Here is a 20,077-nt window from a genome sequence, read left to right on the forward strand (position 1 = left end):
TAAAGGAGTGGTTCTGCAGGTATTGACCACAGACCACTTCTCAGTTCCTATGCTTCCTAGCTGATGTTTTGGTCACTTTTGAATGCTGGCGGTGCTTTCACTCTAGTGGTAGCATGAGACGGAGTCTACAACCCACACAAGTGGCTCAGGTAGTGCAGCTCATCCTGGATGGCACATCAATGCGAGCTGTGGCAAGAAGGTTTGCTGTGTCTGTCAGCGTAGTGTCCAGAGCATGGAGGCGCTACCAGGAGACAGGCCGGTACATCAGGAGATGTGGAGGAGGGCAACAACCCAGCAGCAGGACCGCTACCTCCGCCTTTGTGCAAGAAGGAGCAGGAGGAGCACTGCCAGAGCCCTGCAAAATGACCTCCAGCAGTCCACAAATGTGCATGTGTCTGCTCAAACGGTCAGAAACAGACTCCATGAGGGTGGTATGAGGGCCCGACGTCCACAGGTGGGGGTTGTGCTTACAGCCCAACACCGTGCAGTTTGGCATTTGCCAGAGAACACCAAGATTGGCAAATTCGCCACTGGCGCCCTGTGCTCTTCACAGATGAAAGCAGGTTCACACTAAGCACATGTGACAGACGTGACTGTCTGGAGACGCTGTGGAGAACGTTCTGCTGCCTGCAACATCCTCCAGCATGACCGGTTTGGCGGTGGGTCAGTCATGGTGTGGGGTGGCATTTCTTTGGGGGGCCTCCATGTGCTCGCCAGAGGTAGCCTGACTGCCATTAGGTACCGAGATGAGATCCTCAGACCCCTTGTGAGACCATATGCTGGTGCGGTTGGCCCTGGGTTCCTCCTAATGCGAGACAATGCTAGACCTCATGTGGCTGGAGTGTGTCAGCAGTTCCTGCAAGAGGAAGGCATTGATGCTATGGACTGGCCCGCCCGTTCCCCAGACCTGAATCCAATTGAGCACATCTGGGACATCATGTCTCGCTCCATCCACCAATGCCACGTTGCACCACATACTGTCCAGGAGTTGGCGGATGCTTTAGTCCAGGTCTGGGAGGAGATCCCTCAGGAGACCATCCGCCACCTCATCAGGAGCATGCCCAGGCGTTGTAGGGAGGTCATACAGGCACGTGGAGGCCACACACACTACTGAGCCTCAGTTTGACTTGTTTTAAGGACATTACATCAAAGTTGGATCAGCCTGTAGTGTGGCTTTCCACTTTAATTATGAGTGTGACTCCAAATCCAGACCTCCATGGGTTGATACATTTGATTTCCATTGATAATTTTTGTGTGATTTTGTTGTCAGCACATTCAACTATGTAAAGAAAAAAGTATTTAATAAGAATATTTCATTCATTCAGATCTAGGATGTGTTATTTTAGTGTTCCCTTTATTTTTTTGAGCAGTGTATAAAGCAGGCATCAAGACCTCTTTATACACTGCTCATTCAGTTACTGTTCGATGGAACATTAGAATGGGCGAAACGAGTGACTTAAGCTAATTTGAGTGTGATATATATTTTTTTTAACTAGACAAGTCAGTTAAGAACAAATTCTTATTTTCAATGACGGCCTCTGAACAGTGGGTTAACTGCCTGTTCAGGGGCAGAACGACAGATTTGAACCTTGTCAGCTCGGGTGTTTGAACTTGCAACCTTCCGGTTACTAGTCCAACCCTCCTCAGCTAGGGTTTATTGACGTGACAAACAAAAAACATCCAGTTTTATTATTATTATTATTTTTATTTTGTATTTTTTTATAATAATAATAATTGAATGACTTTATTGTCCCCATGGGGAAATGTTGTTGTGGTGTCATGTACATGTTTTAGGTGGTGTATAAATACAAAACAAATTGACAATACAACTTTCAAAACTGCCCTACTGAGTCGATAGGAACATTAGCAATTTAGGAGCGATATCACACATGGAACAAATTATTGTCTAGTTCTGTTTTTTCTGCCGTGCGGTACCCTATACATGCGCCCTGAGGGGAGTTCAAAGTCTAGGTACAGGGGATGGCTTGGGTCTAAAATGATTTTGTGAGCCTTGCTGAGGGCCCTGACCTTTAAGATCTCATCCAGGCCTGTGTGTTTGACTCCAAGTACATTGCTGAGGGCCCTGACCTTAAAGATATCATCCAGGCCTGTGTGTTTGACTCCAAGTGGCTTGGGGAGGGCCCTGACCTTAATGATCTCATCCAGGCCTGTGTGTTTGACTCCAAGTACCTTGGGGAGGGCCCTGACCTTAAAGATCTCATCCAGGCCTGTGTGTTTGACTCCAAGTACCTTGGGGAGGGCCCTGACCTTAAAGATCTCATCCAGGCCTGTGTGTTTGACTCCAAGTACCTTGCTGAGGGCCCTGACCTTAATGATCTCATCCAGGCCTGTGTGTTTGACTCCAAGTACCTTGCTGAGGGCCCTGACCTTAAAGATCTCATCCAGGCCTGTGTGTTTGACTCCAAGTACCTTGCTGAGGGCCCTGACCTTAATGATCTCATCCAGGCCTGTGTGTTTGACTCCAAGTACCTTGCTGAGGGCCCTGACCTTAAAGATCTCATCCAGGCCTGTGTGTTTGACTCAAAGTACCTTGCTTGCTGTGGTGATAATCCTTCTCAGCATATTTCTCTGGCTAACTGTGGCATTGTCAAACCAACAAAGAATACTAGTACAGTCAGCGGCAGTCCTGTGGGCAAAAACAGCTAGTTGATGAGAGAGTTCGAAGGAGAATGGCAAGAATTGTGCAAGCTAATAGGCGGGCCACAAACAGACAAATAACACTGTGCAGTATAACAGTGGTTTGCAGAATGGCATCTCAGAATGCACAATTCTTCGATCCTTGTTATAGATGAGCTATTGCAGGCTCCAGTGGACACGTGATCACCAACACTGGACAATGGAGGAGTGGAAAAACATTGCATGGAACATGACAGTGAGTTCACTGAGTGGCCTGGTCAGTTCCCAGAACTCAACCCAATAGAGCATCTTTGGGATGAGATGGAACAGGCTGTACGCCTCATGACTGTACTGACGTCCAATTTGCAGCAACTGCGTGATGTCATCGTATCGGCATGGGCCAACATCCCTGTGGAACGTTTCCGACAGCTTGTAGAATGCCCCGAAGAATTCAGGCTGTTCTGGAGGCAAAACCGGGTCCGACCTGGTACTAGATGGGTGTATAATGGCTAGATGTTTATCTCCTCTCCGCCTGGCTCTTATGTCATTATCTACGTCTCAGTGATTTCAGACAAGGCACTCATTTTGTAAGGAAAAAAGATTGATAGATAACATGTCTTTGAGATGAGAAGGGTGTTTGAAAGGTGCTTGCATGTGTGTATGGGTGTGAAGCGCTGTGTGGTGGAATGAGCACTAATGGAAGCATCGATCACGCGGTACAGAAGGAGGACAAACTGAATTTCTATTCAACTTCATAGTTTTATAGCTTCATAGTGCGTTCCATTCCTACACAAGATCACAGCTCTTAGCCTTGAGGCAGACAGCCGTCACACTGACTGACAAGTTGGACTCTTCATCTGTAGAATATCATGGAGAACCTGAATACCTGTACGGCTACGATATTTCAGTCACATTTCTTGGCTCTTGTTTATAACATTTCAATAGTGGTAAGGAGGAGGAGTCTACTGGATCTGGAAGTGACCTCGCCATTCATTTTCTTGATTCAGGTTCACTCAAACTTCCTTTTAATCTTTGTTTGACAGTTACGGCTGATTTCGGGATTGTATAAATCGATTTGCTCTCTGAATTGTTTAATCAAACTTTTTGCCGCCAGATCCTAAAATCAGGGCATAAAAACTACAATTTGTCTCCTGAATTAGCCAAACTGAGCTTACATGCACGTTAGGCCTGAGCTCGTTTTCCCTGGGTAAACTAGCTGGCTAGCTAAACTATGCTAGTTTTCGTCCTCATTGCCAAACTTCATAAATACTGCACCCTCAACTCCTTTGCTAGTAATACAATAATGTAACTGAAATTGGCTGGAAACAAAATGTAAAATTATTTATTGTTTTGTTGAATATTCATGACTGAATCAAGATATCTGTCGTAAGACGATGGTGATGAAGGATATCACTACTTCAATTTTGAGGTCCACCAACGTCGTTGGTGTAAGATTAGCTGGACGTTTCTGACTGGTCTTGGAACTGTGACAGGGCAGCCTCGCACGCTTGGATCAATGGGATATGTAGTGATTTTACCAACACAGCCAGATATGTACAGAGTCGTGTAACTTTTAACCGCTTTTAAACTGACTACCATATTTGTTGATTAAATCTGACTTCATTAATACACTGCTGAAAAAAATAAAGGGAACACTTAAACAACACAATGTAACTAACTCCAAGTCAATCACACTGGTGTGAAATCAAACTGTCCACTTAGGAAGCAACACTGATTGACAATAAGTTTCACATGCTGTTGTGCAAATGGAATAGACAACAGGTGGAAATTATAGGCAATTAGCAAGACACCCCCCAATAAAGGAGTGGTTCTGCAGGTGGTGACCACAGACCACTTCTCAGTTCCTATGCTTCCTGGCTGATGTTTTGGTCACTTTTGAATGCTGGCGGTGCTTTCACTCTAGTGGTAGCATGAGACGGAGTCTACAGCCTACACAAGTGGCTCAGGTAGTGCAGCTCATCCAGGATGGCACATCAATGCGAGCTGTGGCAAGAAGGTTTGGTGTGTCTGTCAGTGTAGTGTCCAGAGCATGGAGGCGCTACCAGGAGACAGGCCAGTACATCAGGAGACGTGGAGGAGGCCGTAGGAGGGCAACAACCCAGCAGCAGGACCGATACCTCCGCCTTTGTGCAAGGAGGAGCAGGAGGAGCACTGCCAGAGCCCTGCAAAATGACCTCCAGCAGTCCACAAATGTGCATGTGTCTGCTCAATGAGGGTGGTATGAGGGCCCAACGTCCACAGGTGGGGGTTGTGCTTACAGCCCAACACCATGCAGGACGTTTGGCATTTGCCAGAGAACACCAAGATTGGCAAATTCGCCACTGGCGCCCTGTGCTCTTCACAGATGAAAGCAGGTTCACACTGAGCACATGTGACAGACGTGACAGAGTCTGGAGACGCCGTGGAGAACGTTCTGCTGCTTGCAACATCCTCCAGCATGACCAGTTTGGCGGTGGGTCAGTCATGTTGTGGGGTGGCATTTCTTTGGGGGGCCGCACAGCCCTCCATGTGCTCGCCAGAGGTAGCCTGACTGCCATTAGGTACCGAGATGAGATCCTCAGACCCCTTGTGAGACCATATGCTGGTGCGGTTGGCCCTGGGTTCCTCCTAATGCGAGACAATGCTAGACCTCATGTGGCTGGAGTGTGTCAGCAGTTCCTGCAAGAGGAAGGCATTGATGCTATGTACTGGCCCGCCCGTTCCTTAGACCTGAATCCAATTGAGCACATCTGGGACATCATGTCTCGCTCCATCCACCAACGCCACGTTGCTCCACAGACTGTCCAGGAGTTGGCGAATGCTTTAGTCCAGGTCTGGGAGGAGATCCCTCAGGAGACCATCCGCCACCTCATCAGGAGCATGCCCAGGCGTTGTAGGGAGGTCATACAGGCACGTGGAGGCCACACACACTACTTAGCCTCATTTTGACTTGTAGTGTGGTTTTCCACTTTAATTGTGAGTGTGACTCCAAATCCAGACCTCCATGGGTTGATACATTTGATTTCCATTGATAATTTTTGTGTGATTTTGTTGTCAGCACATTCAACTATGTAAAGAAAAAAATATTTAATAAGAATATTTCATTCATTCAGATCTAGGATGTGTTATTTTAGTGTTCCCTTTATTTTTTTGAGCAGTGTATCCAGGAATTTCACAAGTAAATTGACATTCGAAAACTTGAGAAAATAGCAACTCTACAAAGCGCCAATGGCTACAATAAAAGGCTAAATTACTTCCAGACACGAAGGATCCACGGAGCTTCTTCTCCTCCTCACCTCTCTATACTCTATCCCATCGGCAGAGGTTTGTAGACATAATTCTCCAAGAATAGGAGTCCTCGTCCTTGCTAACACAATAGATCCGCCTGGGAAACAAAACATGTTTCGTCCAGAAATCTTTTCATATACTAAACACTCTGAATATGCATGTAATGTTAATGAGGGCCTGAACACGGGTCATTTATGAAATGCTGTGTCTGGGTTCTGTAATGGGTCTCCTGAGGGCCGTACATTAGGAGTTAGAAGCTGTATTAGCCAGATGGTGTTTGGTAGCCTAGCTTAGCCTAGCCATGCTATTGACACAGTTAGTGCTCCAAGCCATGGCCCTGGCCTTGCCATACTTTTAAAAAAGCTAACTAGCTAGCCAAACCACAAAATGAAAGCTGGATTGACAATAGACATTGTGCATGGATGGATAAAATGTATCCAAGGAGAGCCAACATGGCATCCAGTTTCAATTAAAACCACTGCTTTCAGCTTGGCCAAATGGAAATGGTCTCTCTGGCTGTCAGCGTGGCTCTGGCGATGGATGGCACTTCCTGCGGTAATGGACAGGGGGCTGAGTAATCCTACCCCTCCGTGTGTGTGCGCACGCGCATATGTGATGGTTTGTGATAGTTTAATCCCTATAATCCCTGTGGTGTGTGTGTGTGTGTGTGTGTGTGTGTGTGTGTGTGTGTGTGTGTGTGTGTGTGTGTGTGTGTGTGTGTTAGAGGGAAGGTGACAGCTGTGGTTTAGCAAGACCTGCCTACTGCATCTCAGATCCTCCAAATATGACACAGAGAAACTTGGAGCCATCATTCTCTCTCTCTCTTTCACCCCCTCTCTCCCCATCTGTCTTCTTCCTCTCCCTCTCTATCTATGTCATGTGGTTATCTGATGGTTGAGATCAACAGATCTGTGTTGTAGGGAGGATCTACAGCTCCCAGCCATACAGTACAGTCCTGCAACAGCCAAAGCTGAAGTTAAAACCACTGAGTCTGTTTAATGGAAAGACAATCAAGATGGACAACAAAGCTCTTTGAACTTAAACTTTGACCGAGGTGGAGCACGCTCTTGCGCAATGTATCTAATATAGTGAAGCTCTTTAAGAATGACAACAAGCACGTGTTATTTAGTTAATTTGTATATCTCTTCCCATAGGGACGATGAGCATGCTCTGATCCTGCAGTACTGCCAGACCCTGGGTGGGGAGGGGTCTCCCTGCAGCCAGCCCCAGAGCCCCGCCCAGATCCTACAGGCCGTGGAGAGGGAGGAGCGTGGGGAGCTGGAGCGAATCATCTATCGCCTGGAGGATGAGCAGAGGTACGCGATAGGTCAGCGGAGTAGTCCGTCAAATGTCAGCGCTACTGTGTTCTGCCCACTTACTAAAAGTGATGCTCAGCACACACACACACACTGTCCCATTCAGCTCTCGCTCCTCCCCCCCTTCATCTCTCTCTACCTCTACCTCTGCCTCTTTGATTGGTGGATAGAGGTAGTGTAAGGACAATGGTGACTGTGCACTCACTCTATTATTCTTGGAGCTGCTGTGTCTCTGTCTGAGGCTGTATCTGAGTGATTTAGCTCTGCTCACATTCTTCTTCATGAGCCAGGCTATAAACGCCAGTTGAAGTACCACAGTCAGTCTGGAGCCAACAGCTCTATACAGTTGTAAACAGAGACGGACACAGGCCAGGACCTCTCTGTACAGTGGCTTCACATAGGATTGTACTGAGAGGGGGGTCAGGAAGATTTTAGTAGTGCTGTTGGGCTCATATTATATGTGCAGGAATGATTGTGTGGCGTGTGTGTGTCTGACTTCTGCATCTCCCTAACCCCATCTCTGGGTGTCTCCCCCAGGACACTGAAAAGGGAGTATGAACAGCTGAAGGAGCAGCACGGGGACCAGCGGGGGCATTGGGACCCTGAGGGGTCTTCTCACCCCGGGGGTCCTGGCGAGGCTGACCTGCTGGCTGAGGCCAAACTGCTCCGGCAGCATAAGAGCCGTCTGGAGGACCGCATGCACAAACTGGAGGAGCACAACAAGCAGCTGGAGTCCCAGCTCCACCGGCTCAGACAACTACTGCACCAGGTGGGCCACACATAGAGGGACACGTACAGTACACACACACACACACACATGCTCACACTCCACCTCGGACAGCAAGCCACTTCAACAGATGTCTTAACACACACACACACACATGCATGTTCCACCTGTGGAATGACTTCTATTTTACTGATCACACATCAACAACAACAGCAATTCCTTTTCAGCCCTCGAAAGTGTCCTTGTTTGTATCATAACTCATTCCTCTAAAGTTAGAATCTCATCACGGTGATTTGTCTGCCATTAAAATCCTTGGGCGGGCCCCGCCTGTTTCTAGAAATACATTTTCGGGATGGAAACATGCTTTAATTGTAAACTGAAATTACTAAAACCAGATAGAAAGTATGTACAGTAGAACATTTTATGAACCAATATATTTTTTTATAATTGACTAACAATGACCAAAATAAAAACTAGACAAGACGGTCATGGAGAATAAGAAAAACAATGAATTTAGCAGTATAGATTTTATTATATTTGAGCAAAAGAACACAGCATTAGCCACAGCAAAATGCATGGAATTGCAGGAAAATAGCTCAAAAAATGAAACAATTTCTCTCAGCTCCATAGAAAAATGTGTAGAATTTCAGGAAAGTGTCTTAAAAATTAAAACATTGCCACGCCCACCACCTAAGCCCCTTGTTGATGTAGAAAGAACCCTGTATTGTGAGTTTTCCTCCCAGGGCTACGAAGCACCCCCTACCCAGTAACCCACTCCATCTCTGCTTTGTTTATGCCTCTCCTGATCACTCAATAAGTTTAGATGACTTTTTAGCTGTGTGGGAAATAAAAGCCAACCAACCGAACGGAGTCAGTCAGAGTTGGTAAACAGTATTGACTCAGGTCTCTGGAGCTGGAGGCTGCGGTGGGTAATCAGGATTCTTAAAGCAGTACTTGGAGTTAAATCATATCCAGGTTTATTTCCCTGTTCGTTACATATTTAAAACTTGGGGAAAATGGAATGGGAACGATGATATAAATCCAAGTGACATTCTCTCGCCCTGCAGCCTGTTCCTGCCCAAAACATTCTGGAGTTAGCCACACAGGTGTGTGGAATCTGCTCATTATGAGTGCTGTTGGGTGCGGCCCGGCTGTAGTGGCGCTCTCCACTGCCATGGTGCTGACCCGTTATCGCTGTTCTCCCCTCGCTGACTAACGCTAGTTATCCACAGCTCACAGGTTAACATAACATTCCTTCATTTAGTTACAACAGAGGCAGAGCATTAGGCAACCTCGGCCTGGGGAAGATAACGTGACTCTTCTGATTCTTAGGGGATAAAGGGCTCATGTTAAACCTTGCAAGACACACACACCATTTCTTCCAGAGCCCAGAGTCCTGAGCTAACCAGATCCTGACTCTATGATGGGAGAAACAAATCCAACACACAGGGATAAATTAGAGTGAGTAATCCTACAAACGTGCTCTGACATTCACAGAAGAGATTTTCATATTTTCAGCCCAGCATTGTCAGTTTATGGTCAAACAAATATGTTGTCTAGGTTCATCACAACGAGGACATCAGTTTTACAATATCACAACTTAGTGTAGTAGTTTTGAAGGAAATTCTCTTAACTCCGAATCAATTGTAATCAAATCTAATCAAATTGTATTTGTCACATGAGCCGAATACAACAGGTATTGTTACCGTGAAATGCTAATTTACAAGCCCTTAACCAACAATGCCGTTTTAAGAATAATAAGAGTTAAGAAAATATTTTCTAAATAAACGAAAGTTTTAAAAAAAAAGAGTAGCAATAAAATAACAATAACGAGGCTATATACAGGGGGTTAGGGTGCAGATGCAGAGTCGATGTATGGGGGTGCAGGTTAGTCAATGTAATTGAGGTAATATGTGTATATGTGTATACAGTGCCTTGCGAAAGTATTCGGCCCCCTTGAACTTTGCGTCCTTTTGCCACATTTCAGGCTTCAAACATAAAGATATAAAACTGTATTTTTTTGTGAAGAATCAACAACAAGTGGGACACAATCATGAAGTGGAACGACATTTATTGGATATTTCAAACTTTTTTAACAAATCAAAAACTGAAAAATTGGGCGTGCTAAATTATTCAGCCCCTTTACTTTCAGTGCAGCAAACTCTCTCCAGAAGTTCAGTGAGGATCTCTGAATGATCCAATGTTGACCTAAATGACTAATGAGGATAAATACAATCCACCTGTGTGTAATCAAGTCTCCGTATAAATGCACCTGCACTGTGATAATCTCAGAGGTCCGTTAAAAGCGCAGAGAGCATCATGAAGAACAAGGAACACACCAGGCAGGTCCGAGATACTGTTGTGAAGAAGTTTAAAGCCGGATTTGGATACAAAAATATTTCCCAAGATTTAAACATCCCAAGGAGCACTGTGCAAGCGATAATATTGAAATGGAAGGAGTATCAGACCACTGCAAATCTACGACCTGGCCGTCCCTCTAAACTTTCAGCTCATACAAGGAGAAGACTGATCAGAGATGCAGCCAAGAGGCCCATGATCACTCTGGATGAACTGCAGAGATCTACAGCTGAGGTGGGAGTCGTATATTGCACAAATCAGTATCAGTCGTATATTGCACAAATCTGGCCTTTATGGAAGAGTGGCAAGAAGAAAGCCATTTCTTAAAGATATCCATAAAAAGTGTTGTTTAAAGTTTGCCACAAGCCACCTGGGAGACACACCAAACATCTGGTCAGATGAAACCAAAATTGAACTTTTTGGCAACAATGCAAAACGTTATGTTTGGCGTAAAAGCAACACAGCTGAACACACCATCCCCACTGTCAAACATGGTGGTGGCAGCATCATGGTTTGGGCCTGCTTTTCTTCAGCAGGGACAGGGAAGATGGTTCAAATTGATGGGAAGATGGATGGAGCCAAATACAGGACCATTCTGGAAGAAAACCTGATGGAGTCTGCAAAAGACCTGAGACTGGGACGGAGATTTGTCTTCCAACAAGACAATGATCCAAAACATAAAGCAAAATCTACAATGGAATGGTTCAAAAATAAACATATCCAGGTGTTAGAATGGCCAAGTCAAAGTCCAGACCTGAATCCAATCGAGAATCTGTGGAAAGAACTGAAAACTGCTGTTCACAAATGTTCTCCATCCAACCTCACTGAGCTCGAGCTGTTTTGCAAGGAGGAATGGGAAAAATTTTCAGTCTCTCGATGTGCAAAACTGATAGAGACATACCCCAAGCGACTTACAGCTGTAATCGCAGCAAAAGGTGGCGCTACAAAGTATTAACTTAGGGGGCTGAATAATTTTGCACGGCCAATTTTTCAGTTTTTGATTTGTTAAAAAAAGTTTGAAATATCCAATAAATGTCGTTCCACTTCATGATTGTGTCCCACTTGTTGTGTATTCTTCACAAAAAATACAGTTTTATATCTTTATGTTTGAAGCCTGAAATGTGGCAAAAGGTCGCAAAGTTCAAGGGGGCCGAATACTTTCGCAAGGCACTGTATATAGGTAGGTTTAAAGTGACTATGCATAGATAATTAACAGCGAGTAGCAGCAGTGTAAAAATAAAGTGGGGTGGCAATGCAAATAATCTGGGAAGCCATTTGACTAGCTGTTCAACAGTCATATAGCTTGTGGGTAGAAGTTGTTAAGAAGGCTTTTTGACCTAAACATGGAGCTCCAGTACCGCTTGCCTTGCGGAAGAAGAGAGAACAGTCTATGTCTAGGGTGGCTGGAGTCTTTGGCAATTTTTAAGGCCTTCTTCTGACACTGCCTGGTGTAGAGGTCCTGGATGGCAGGAAGCTTGGCCCCAGTGATGTACTGGGCCGTACGCACTACCCTCTGTAGTGCCTTGCGGGCGGAGGCTGAGCAGTTGCCATACCAGGTGGTGATGCAACCAGTCAGGATGCTCTCAATGTTGCAGCTGTAGAACCTTTTGAGGATCTGAGGACCCATGCCAAATCTTTTCAGTCTCCTGAGGGGGAATAGTCATTGTCATGCCCTCTTCACAACTGTTTTGGTGTGTTTGGACCATGATAGGAATTTGAAGCTCTCAACCTGCTCCATTTCAGCCGGTCGATGAGAATGGGGCGTACTCGGCCCTCCTTTTCCTGTAGTCCACGATCATCTCCTATGTCTTGCTCACCTTGAGGAAGAGGTTGTTGTCCTGGCACTACACTGCCAGGTCACTGACCTCCTCCCTATAGGCTTTCTCATTGGTGTCGGTGATCAGGCCTACCACCATTGTGTCGTCGGCAAACTTAAGGATGGTGGTTATCAATGATAAATTATGTATTTTGTGTTGTTGCAATTTATATTAGAGAGCTGTTGTGCAGCTCTGTACAGTCAGTACTATTCTAAGTGAGCCCTGAAGACGTTGTGAGAATGCTCTGGAGACATTTCCATCACATTAACCTTTACTACAGCTGGGGGCAGGAGAGCAGGAAGGAGAGAAGAGAGGGACGGGATAGGCAGGGAGGAGGATGCATTGATTCCGTCTCTGGAAAGCTAAGGGGCATGTTGGACTTGATAGTAAATGTCAGTGGACATCAGGTGCCCTATTCAGGCGTGTGTGTGTGTGTGTGTGTGTGTGTGTGTGTGTGTGTGTGTGTGTGTGTGTGTGTGTGTGTGTGTGTGTGTGCGTGTGTGCACGTGTGTGCACCTTTTTTCATGAATGAAAGTCAAGAAATGAAACAAACACGTTGCGAAACCCTAAGAGATTCATCTGAACTCATACGGGGAGTGACAGTGACACATTTGGAAGAGGGCTTATAGACACATATAAATGTCAGTACACGTGATGACAGGTCTTTCATCCAGCCCTATCGAGTCACACTGTGTGCTATTCCCTTGTTTGGGACTGATGATTCATATGTAGTTGGTTTAAAGTCGTCACCAGTGAAGTATGCCACTATGAATAATGAAGAGTGGGCACTATGTTTTAGTAATGATGCTGGTCCTTGTCTCTTTCCCTCATATATTTTTTACTTTTCTTTCTGTCTTTCTTCTTGTGTTTCTCTCACTTCTTCTCTTCACCTCTTCTTGTCTGACTTGCTCCTCGTTCATCCTCTTCTTTCCCTCATTTCAGCCGGAGATGGACTCCAGGGTGAATGGAGTGTTGTCTCCCAGCATGCAAGAACAAGGGGCCCTCACCGAACATACAGGTCGGTTCAACACACAACCACACACGCAACCACACACACACACACACACACACACACACACACACACACACATACACACACACACAGTGTGCTAAACTGGTGTGTGTGTGTTTCAGATGAGCTGTTGGACCACCCACACAACCGCAGCTCTGACCTGGCAGACATCATGGAGCAGATAAACCACACCTTCCCTGCATGCAGTCGTAAGACCTCTCCTTTACCTCAAACACCTCTTCCCTCTCCTCCCATCTTCCCTCTGTTTACCTCTTCCATTCTCCTTGCCTCCTCTCACTCACTGTCTCTCGCTGTCTTCTCTCGTTCTGTCTTTCATTCCTCTTTCTCCTCTTCTTCCTCTGCCCGTTGTTTTCTCATCCTCTCCATCCTCCTCCTCTCTACCTCACCTGTCTTCTACTCCTCCTCCCCCCCTCCCCTCTCTATTCCATCCCCACTCTTTCTCTCACTCACCACTTAGCTAGTGTGTGTGTGGGTGGTAGTGTTCTGGCTGGTAGTGTTCTGTGGTCTATTTTGTCCCTTTGACGTTCACTACTCTCCACTTTAATTCATGACTTTGGAGCTGAAAATAAAAGGTATGCTATTGTAACGGATGTGAAACGGCTAGCTAGTTAGCGGTGGTGCGCGCTAAATAGCGTTTAAATCGGTGACGTCACTTGCTCTGAGACCTTGAAGTAGTGGTTCCCCTTGCTCTGCAAGGGCCGCGGCTTTTGTGGAGCGATGGGTAACGATGCTTCGTGGGTGACTGTTGTCTGTGTGCAGAGGGTCCCTGGTTTGCGACCGGGTATGGGCGAGGGGACGGTCTGAAGTTATACTGTTACACTATGTCATCTTCTCTGTTTAGATGCAATATGTATCATGTGCAATGTGACTGCAGTGAGGAGAGAAGTTTGAAACACTCTCACACAGTCGACGTATACATAGCGCCTAGAGTTTCTTCTGGCCATGTGACCTGGCCCTAGGTATCCAGTAAAATTGAGGAAGAAATACGCTCCATGGGTATCATAGAATGAGACTAAAAGTGTTGGATTAGTGTATTACCTCAAAGTGACTTTAAATTGCATTTTGAATGAGTCGAAAATCTATCTGAAGTTTAGTTTAAAAATCTATTATAATCTAGAGGCTGCTGCGGTGCTATCAATACCGGTTTACTGCTCATCTGGCGGGCATAACGGATCAACGATCTCAACATCCATCTCAACAACACTTAAAGATAATACTTACTTTATGACTGTGTGTGTAGGAGGGGCCCATATGCATCTGAACTTAGGCTTCAACCAATCAGTTTTGATGCATGGAGTAAGGTTGCAAAGGGAGGGAATATTACTGGACATTTTGCAAGTTTACCAGTAAACTACCTGAATTGTGGTATCTTTCAAGGATTTTATGTAATCTATCACACGACATCTAGTGGTCCTTTAGGGTACTTCAGATTATCACAGGTGTCTGTAATTATCTCTGACCCTACTGTATGTGTGGACTTATCCCATAAAAAATAGAATGACAAAGCTGTGGAACATTATCATAACTATAAAGCATCAACTTAATGAATAACATGAAATATCCTTTATATATTTTTTACACACTATTTCAATAGAGTCAATATTGTGTTTTTTCTCACAAAGTTGTTTCTGTTTCACTTGTAGCTTCAAGCCTCTCCTCAAGACCACAGGTAAGATATATTTCTCATCCACTTGCATATTGCCTGTTTCATTCTGATAAGAGGAAATTAGCTGGAGCGCATTTCGTGAAGGCTGAATGAGTGCAAATTAGAAACAACAGGTATACTGTTGCTAGTTACTTGGCAGGCAGTCTAACTGGTCAAAGAACTGAATGTGTAAGAGATTCAGCCACTCTCTGGAGGAGAATGGCAGTTTGGTGCTTATCAAGGGGTGTAGATGAGGAGAGAGAGCAACAAAACAGTGTGGAACATACACACACACACAGAAAATAAAATAGATCAATGGGGTCTCCTTCACCTACAGTGGGGAGAACAAGTATTTGATACACTGCCGATTTTGCAGGTTTTCCTACTTACAAAGCATGTAGAGGTCTGTAATTGTTATCATATGTACACTTCAACTGTGAGAGATGGAATCTAAAACAAAAATCCAGAAAATCACATTGTATGATTTTTAAGTAATTCATTTGCATTTTATTGCATGACAAGTATTTGATCACCTACCAACCAGTAAGAATTCCAGCTCTCACAGACCTGTTAGTTTTTCTTCAAGAATCCCTCCTGTTCTCCACTCATTATCTGTATTAACTGCACCTGTTTGAACTCGTTACCTGTATAAAAGACACCTGTCCACACACTCAATAAAACAGACTCCAACCTCTCCACAATGGCCAAGACCAGACAGCTGTGTAAGGACATCAGGGATAAAATTGTAGACCTGCACAAGGCTGGGATGAGCTACAGGACAATAGGCAAGCAGCTTGGTGAGAAGGCGACAACTGTTGGCGCAATTATTAGAAAATTGAAGAAGTTCAAGATGACGGTCAATCACCCTCGGTCTGGGGCTCCATGCAAGATCTCACCTCGTGGGGCATCAATGATCATGAGGAAGGTGAGGGATCAGCCCAGAACTACACGGCAGGACCTTGTCAATGACCTGAAGAGAGCTGGGACCACAGTCTCAAAGAAAACCATTAGTAACACACTACGCCGTCATGGATTGAAATCCTGCAGCGCACGCAAGGTCCCCCTGCTCAAGCCAGCGCATGTCCAGGCCCGTCTGAAGTTTGCCAATGACCATCTGGATGATCCAGAGGAGGAATAGGAGAAGGTCATGTGGTCTGATGAGCCAAAAATAGAGCTTTTTGGTCTAAACTCCACTCGCCGTGTTTGGAGGAAGAAGAAGGATGGGTACAACCCCAAGAATACCATCCCAACCGTGAAGCATGGAGGTGGAAACATCATTCTTTGGGGATGCTTTTCTGAAAAGGGGACAGAACGACTGCACCGTATTGAGGGGAGGATGGATGGGGCCATATATCGCAAGATCTTGGCCAACAACCTCCTTCCCTCAGTAAGAGCATTGAAGATAGGTCGTGGCTGGGTCTTCCAGCATGACAACGACCCGAAACACACAGCCAGGGCAACTAAGGAGTGGCTCCGTAAGAAGCATCTCAAGGTCCTGGAGTGGCCTAGCCAGTCTCCAGACCTGAACCCAATAGAAAATCTTTGGAGGGAGCTGAAAGTCCATATTGCCCAGTGACAGCCCCGAAACCTGAAGGATCTGGAGAAGGTCTGTATGGAGGAGTGGGCCAAAATCCCTGCTGCAGTGTGTGCAAACCTGGTCAAGAACTACAGAAAACGTATGATCTCTGTAATTGCAAACAAAGGTTTCTGTACCAAATATTAAGTTCTGCTTTTCTGATGTATTAAATACTTATGTCATGCAATAAAATGCAAATGAATTACTTAAAAATCATACAAAGTGATTTTCTGGATTTTAGATTCTGTCTTTCACAGTTGAAGTGTACCTATGATAAAATTACAGACCTCTACATGCTTTGTTAGTAGGAAAACCTGCAAAATCGGCAGTGTATCAAATACTTGTTCTCCCCACTGCATGTTGTAAATGGAGGCAGAGATGGATTCTGAAGCTCAGTAGAATAGCAGCAAAGGTTATTGACAGTGACCTGCTCTTAGTCTAATTTCTGTTTAGTCTGCTCTCTTTCTCTCTCTCTTTCTCTCTCACCTCTAAACATCTCAGCCCTTCTCCACTCTCCCCATTGCCTTTACAAGCCAGTTAAACCATTTATTTATTACAAGTAGTATCTGGACGCTCCTTCACAGGGGCCTATTTCTTTTCCCTCTCCTGTTTTTCTTCTTCTTCCCTTGACGTCCGTTATGTTAGCCAGTGCTATCTGCTTTTTTTCTTATATTTAATTAAACCTGGGTCAGGTTTGGTATTTATGTTGTCTTATGCACCCGTAGTGAACACAGGGAGAAATGTGCTTAGGACCACTTTTACCACTTCTTCTTATCTCTTTTTTTCCCTTCTTTCTTATTGAACTCCATTAAGTTAGTCCTTTGTGGCTCAGTTGGTAGAGCATGGCGCTTGTAACGGCAGGGTTGTAGGTTCGATTCCCGGGACCACTCATACTGTATGGAAAATGGATGCATGCATGACTGTAAGTCGTTTTGGATACAAGCTTCTGCTAAAGGCCATATATGATGTTATTAAAAATGGTTCCTGTAGGTTGTTCTAAGCCCAGAGTGTGGTTGAATAGGTATCGATGTCCATTCAGAAGCCAGCCTATTGTTCCAAGGAGCATAACCCAGTGTAACATTATATGGATACTTTGGGATTTTGGCAATGAGGCCCTTTATCTACTTCCCTGCAGTCAGATGAACTTGTGGATGCCATTTTTATGTCTCTGTGTCCAGCATGAAGGAAGTTAGGGGTAGGTTCCTGAGCCAATGCTAACTTGTGTTACCCATATTCTTCCAGTCATTGTGCTATCTGCTAGCATAGATACCCATATTCTTCCAGTCATTGCGCTATCTGCTAGCATAGATACCCATAGACTTCCAGTCATTGTGCTATCTGCTAGCATAGATACCCATAGACTTCCAGTCATTGTGCTATCTGCTAGCATAGATACCCATAGACTTCCAGTCATTGCGTCAACTCTGGTTAGCATTGGCTCGCAAAACTACAGTACCTCTAGCTTCCTTCATACTGGACACAGAGACATACTAATGGTCTCCATGAGTTCATCTGACTGCGGGGAAGTAGATACAGGGCCTCATTGACAAAATCCCGAAGTATCCCTTTAAAAAGCATTTCCCAGAATCCTAAGTGCCCAGCTGCGTCCCTGATCTCTCCTGTCTCCTCTCTCTAAATTGTTGTGATGGGCTTGAGGGACTGCCAATCTGCCCTGATTGCATTTTCAGGAGCTTCTGATACTTTCCATTCAATACCTGCAGATGAAGAGAAATTAGTGTTGTTTACATCAAAACACAGTGGAAGATCATTATTTTCTATGCATCCCTGAACTCTCGTGCCTTGCCTATAATAGAGATAGATAACTTTGGGTGGACTCATTTAAATGCTCTACTTTTGGAAGAGTCTATCTGCTCTACTTAATGTGCATTTTACCTCCGTGATTACCCAGAGATAAGAGGAAGACCCTATTTGGTCTTGCCAACTTTGTTTAGTCTGGCTAATGTATGTGTGTGTAGATGTGTAGATGTTGTAATAAATAATGTGTGTGTTTTGTCTATGTTTCAGGTGATGTGAGAGCCATCAGCAAAGAGGAAGGTGTGTGTGTTTTCTGAGAGATAGAAACATTCCCAAACACACAGCTTCTATGCTTTCCCTCGCTAAACTTTTCAGAAGGACAGGTGGCGAGCTAGACCCCCTAGCAAGAGACCCCCCGGTAAAACCCAAAGACAGGACCGCAGAACTTTACTACTATTACCACGTTGTCGTCTTGTACTATGCAAAATGTACATTTTATTAACTGTAGATTGTACCTGGAGTCGGTTAAACATTTGTCAGTAATTTGTATGAATATGCCGATGATTATGGGGGTTCCGGGGGCTTTGTATAACAACATATGTTTTTTTGTGGGATTTGTTTTGTTTTTTGTTCCGCTTTCACTGGGAATCAAACTCCTCTCTGCTTCTACCCTACTGCCGTCATAACGGGGGACATGGTAACTGTTTTTATATCCAATTTGGGGAAAATGACCCATTTTAAGATTATCGCCTCAAATGATCGTTTTAGACAATAGGCTCTGTGTCTGTCCTCAAATGATCGTTTTAGACAATAGGCTCTGTGTCTGTCCTCAAAGCATCACATTTGTTTTGAAAATGTTTTTCCTCCCTTTAAAGCGTTATTCATGCGATTCTGTCGGCGTTGTCATGCCTGCCGCAATTGCGACGTTAACGTAACCCCTTCTGTGCCTATACAGTTGTCATTCCAAGTGTGGCAGACTGATTTAACGTTGTAGTAATTAAGTTGGATGGTTGTATAAAGGAGAGAGGGGTGGAAACTATACATTAATGGAACCTTAAGCTGTTCTGAAATAATCACGTTTGTAAGAGGCCCACAGTCCATCATTGTGTAGAATAGTTTTATAAATATATGTTTTAAAAAAAAATCAGAAGAAAGCCATGATTGCCTTGCTACCTCAGACAAACACCTTTTCATTTGCGTGGTCTGTAACTTGTTTAATTTCCATTTTACTGTACTCACAACAAGAAAACAAACTGAAAAACATTCTAAACGTGTTGCTTATAGAGGTGTACTGTGGTGGGGAGATACCCAGCAGAGTAAAATAACAGCCAAAACACAAAGACATCCTATTAGTTAACTACCCATGGGTCTGTGGCCTTTCTACGCTGCCCCAAATCGGTGTACTGTGTCTGGCTCTGTTGATTTCCCCCTGTCAGACCTCTAGCACTGCTCTCTCTCTCTCTGAGTTATGCGTTGTGTTTTGTGCTATGCTATTCTGTAAAACTTGATCGTTTTAACAGCGCTATTATAACCTCCTCCAACTATGTCCTTGGACTTATGATGATGATAATATAGTGTACCATGGCAGAACAGCGTCTTTCCTGAGGTATGTAGTATAGATTGACCACACTACATGTAATATGGCTACATACTGTATGTTTTATTCTAAATACATTTTTATAACAACTTTTATTTCTCTGGACTCTTGCTTCAAGGACCTATTAACAATGCGTGCTTCCCCAGAATACATTGGTCTACACTACAAGCTGGCAACACAACAAGCCGGCAACAGCGAAACAAGTGTGAAAAATCATCCTTTATAGTGTTGTTTGCCGTAAAAAATGTCCACCAATTGTTAAACAGTTAGGAAATCAAGTGACATTGTGAATACTGAATAGTGTCGTTAGCGTTGTTGTCAGTTTGTC

At 44.6% G+C, this 20,077-nt stretch overlaps 1 protein-coding gene across 6 annotated transcripts in view; it reads left to right on the forward strand.

The window, feature by feature from the left end:
• The window catches only part of LOC139407256 (utrophin), a 334,795-nt gene extending 314,957 nt beyond the window's left edge, over positions 1-19,838 (forward strand). For 3 of the 6 annotated variants that reach the window (XM_071150875.1, XM_071150874.1, XM_071150877.1), the window contains 5 exons: positions 7,080-7,241; positions 7,779-8,010; positions 13,086-13,161; positions 13,278-13,364; positions 14,820-15,008. In XM_071150875.1, coding sequence (XP_071006976.1) covers positions 7,080-7,241; positions 7,779-8,010; positions 13,086-13,161; positions 13,278-13,364; positions 14,820-14,935 — 673 coding nt within the window. In that variant the 3' untranslated portion in view covers positions 14,936-15,008. Of the gene's footprint in view, positions 1-7,079; positions 7,242-7,778; positions 8,011-13,085; positions 13,162-13,277; positions 13,365-14,819; positions 15,010-18,422 lie in introns of those variants that run through there. The other 3 variants (XM_071150876.1, XM_071150878.1, XM_071150879.1) reach the window with 2 other exon arrangements.
• The last annotated feature ends 239 nt before the right edge of the window (positions 19,839-20,077 follow it).

Source organism: Oncorhynchus clarkii, chromosome 4 (assembly GCF_045791955.1).
Source record: "Oncorhynchus clarkii lewisi isolate Uvic-CL-2024 chromosome 4, UVic_Ocla_1.0, whole genome shotgun sequence".
In the NCBI taxonomy this organism is placed as follows: Eukaryota; Metazoa; Chordata; class Actinopteri; order Salmoniformes; family Salmonidae; genus Oncorhynchus; species Oncorhynchus clarkii.